This window comes from Lagopus leucura, unplaced genomic scaffold, assembly GCF_019238085.1.
Source record: "Lagopus leucura isolate 7727_CA_CO unplaced genomic scaffold, USGS_WTPT01 236-7_obj-0_obj, whole genome shotgun sequence".
NCBI lineage: Eukaryota > Metazoa > Chordata > Aves > Galliformes > Phasianidae > Lagopus > Lagopus leucura.
The window spans coordinates 4,150-7,497 of NW_024968479.1; the positions used below are offsets into that span (position 1 = coordinate 4,150).

The following is a 3,348-nucleotide window of genomic DNA, read 5'->3' on the forward strand; positions in this document are numbered from 1 at the left end:
AGGGGATTTTTTATTTTTATTTTTTTTATGGTATCGCTTCGTTCGAGTTTGTCCTTAAAAGGAAACCATCGCCTGTGGGCAGGGGAGGGGGTCGGGGGCTTTGTGCAGCGAAGGCAGATAAATGCAGGGTCCTTATCACAGCCTGGCTCCGCGCGGTGCTGGCAGGGGCATGGAGGGCTGAACCCAGCGTGTGGGTGAGCAGCACAGCGCTGAGTGCTGCATGCCAATGCCACCCGGTTCCCCTCATCCCCTGCCCACCGTGACTCAGCCCTTTGCCCACATAAGGGCACCCATTCTCTGGCCGTCGGCGCGTTCCTTCTTGCCCAACGCACAAAAGAGGCATTGAGCCGCGCCGTCCGGGGATCAGTTTGGCACCCACCCCCCACTGCCCACCCCTCTCAGACCCCCTCTGGGTGCCACATGGAGAGGAGGTGATGTGTCATCCATTGGGGCCGGAGCAACGTGCCTTGGCTGGGTTGGGATGCTTGGGTACTGGGCAGCCTCGTGGGCAGCGTGCCCGGCTCAGGCAGCAATAGCAGCTGCTTTCTGCTGTCTCACTGTTGAATGTGTTGGCATGGGGTCGGGGTGGGCTGGCACCCGTCCCCCTGCTCCATGCAACACTGTGCCCAGCAGCATCCCTAGGGCTGGGGATACGGGTAAGCAGCCTCAACACCACCACATCCTCCCCGCACCCCCACATGCCCGAAAACCATGGGTTCCCCCATCCATCTCCCCCCCTCCACAGGAATGAGAGCAGGGATACGGCAGGTCAGAGTGGGAGGGCGATGCTTTATTAACTTAGTGTCAATGCAGCGGACGGATGCATCCGGCGTGGCTCGGCGCTGTGAGCATTGGGTGGGTTGGGGATGGACATCCCAGTGTGCAGCACAAAGGTGAGTCTGTATGGAAATCACACTGCGTGCACCTGGCTGGGCTGAATGGGGAAGGAGGAGATGCAGCCTTTAAATTAAATACCTGGGGTACAAAATGAGGCTGAAACCAGCACAAGTGTGGGATCTGGAGGCAGAGAAAGAGCTTGGTTCCTTGCTCTGAGGTGTGAAGATGCGGCCCCTCACTCAGCTGCGTTGCCGTGTGCCGGACATCCGTTCAACAAGGCAAAACCCACACAAAACATGTTACAAACCAAAGGGAAACAGGTGTGCTACGTAGGCAGTGCTATGGGAGGTGTCCGATTGTCGTGGGGCTGTGGGGGTCCCACCGCCATCACTCCTCCCCAGAGGACCAGGGCTCCTGCTCTGGGTGCAGGACTTGGTCCTGCAGCGGAGACAGCGGAGGGACAGGCTCAGCCCCACTGTGCTTGCTGGGCAGGGGCAGGGTGTGGGCAGCAGGGGCTTCCTCAGGGTGGGTGATGCCATTCAGCCCCTCCTCAGTGAATTCAGCCAGGTCCTCCAGGCTGGCCTGCCGGTGCAGCCCGTTCTGCTCCCCGTTCTTGGTGTGCTCCGGCTCTGCCACCGCCTCCTGCACCGTTGGCTGTTCATCACTGGATGAGGTGGGTGAGGACCCCCCTTCCTCCTCCTGTGGGAGCTGTGTGTCACCATCCCCCTCCCCATCCTTGGCTAGCTTGGCTCCCAGTACCAGCTCCTGATTGAACTCCAGGGCCTGCTCCACTATTTCCAGGATATCCGAGTCCTTCATGATGTCCACTGGCATCTGTGTGGGCACATCGGGGAGATATTCAGCTGCCTCCATGCCAGATCCGTGCTCCAGCATGGTGCCTGGAGGTGGGTCAGCATTGGAGGGGTCAGTGTTGGAGGTCTCAGGGGCTGGGGAGTTATCACTATCCTGCACGTCCTCCTCCCCCAGGCCCTCATCACCCAGGACGGTCTTAGCAGTGTGCCCCTCAGACAGCCCCTCATCCACAGACACAGCCAGTCCTTCCTCCAGCTCAGCAGCCAAACGCCCTGCATCCTCCTCATCCTCCTCCTTTGGTATCTCCAGTTCTCCCGTGGGCATTTTCACATCTTCAGCTTCCCCCCCAAGTAACTCCAAGTGTCCTTCATCCTCTAGCACCGGAGAGGCTTCTGCAGGCACTGTTAGTTCATCCTTTCTGTCTTCTGCTGCTTCAACTTTAATTTCTTCAAATTCCTCTGAGTTCTCAGCTTCCTCGATGCTGGACCCCTCTTGGTTGGGAGCAGAAACTGTGAAGTACCCTTCCTCCTCCTCAGTGCATTCTGGCGCAGAGCTCAGCTCCATCCCTGACTCCTCACAGCTCTCTGGCTCTGCATGAACCGCTGCCTCATCACCCCCTCTCAGCTCCCCTTCCTCCTCCAGAGCCATTTCAGGTTCTGTTTCCCCATCCCCTCCACTGGATGGAGGGTTTGGATCAGACTCCAGCACCTCCTCGCTGTGTGCACATAGCGGCGTGCTGTTGAGCAGCGTGTCCTCTAATTCCATCCTGCACGGCTTGGGCTCATCCAACTGAGCATCCTCTGACTGAATGTCTTCCTTCATGGGCTCATCGCTCTCTGCCCCACTGCCCAGATCCTGCTGCAGCATTGCAGTGTCTGGGCTGCCTCTCTCAATGGGCTCCGAGCTAAGCTCCTCATCCTGCACCTCCAGCGCCTCAGCTGGCTCCTGTGGGTCCCCTGGTGCCTCCCCAGTGTCCCCATACCTGATTTCCTCTTGCCCTGGGGCTGGCTCAGCCTCCTGTCCTACTATGCCCTGTGGCTGCTGCTGGCTTTTCACCTCGCTCCCAGCATCTCTGTCATCCTCACCCTCTTGAGCTTCCTCCGTTGCTGTTGGTGACGTGACATCTCCCTCCTCATCTTCTGCTGCCTCTGCGTGTGGGTTGTCATCCACCTGGGCTGGCTCTTGGGATGTGACAGCATTGACTTCTGTCTCCTCTTCATCCTCCGCTGTCTCTTCCCAGTCCTGTGCTTGCTGCTTTTGGTCAATGTCATTTTCTTCCCTGCCCCGTGCCCCCTCTCCTGGCTGCAGCACCATCTCCTGCTCCAGCCCATCCTCTGCAGAGCCCTGTTCCCCACGCTGCACCCAAGGTTCCCCAGGTTCCTCCTGAGGGTCTCCAGACCCCTCCTGCAGATCCCTATGTTCCTCCTGCAGGTCCTCCTGTTCTTCCTTCAAGACCTCATGTTCCTCCCACAAGTCCCCATGCTCCTGCTGCAGATCCCTATGTTCCTCCTGCAGGTCCCTGTGTTTCTCCTGGAGGTCTCCATGTTCCTCCTGGAGGTCTCCATGTTCCTCCTGCAGGTCCCTATGTTCCTCCTGGGTGTCCCCATACTCTTTCTGCAGGTCCCCATGCTCCTCCTGGGTGTCCCCATGTTCATCTTGGGTGTCCCCATGTTCCTCCTGCAGGTCCCCATGTTCCTC

The 3,348-nt window shown here is 58.8% G+C and overlaps 1 protein-coding gene across 1 annotated transcript in view; it reads right to left on the bottom strand.

The window, feature by feature from the left end:
• Window positions 1-769: 769 nt before the first annotated feature.
• The window catches only part of NES (nestin), a 7,182-nt gene continuing 4,603 nt past the window's right edge, over window positions 770-3,348 (bottom strand). The window contains exon 5 of the mRNA XM_042894535.1: window positions 770-3,345. Within this exon, the coding sequence (XP_042750469.1) occupies window positions 1,225-3,345 (2,121 nt within the window). The 3' untranslated portion in view covers window positions 770-1,224. The remainder of the gene's footprint in view (window positions 3,346-3,348) is intronic.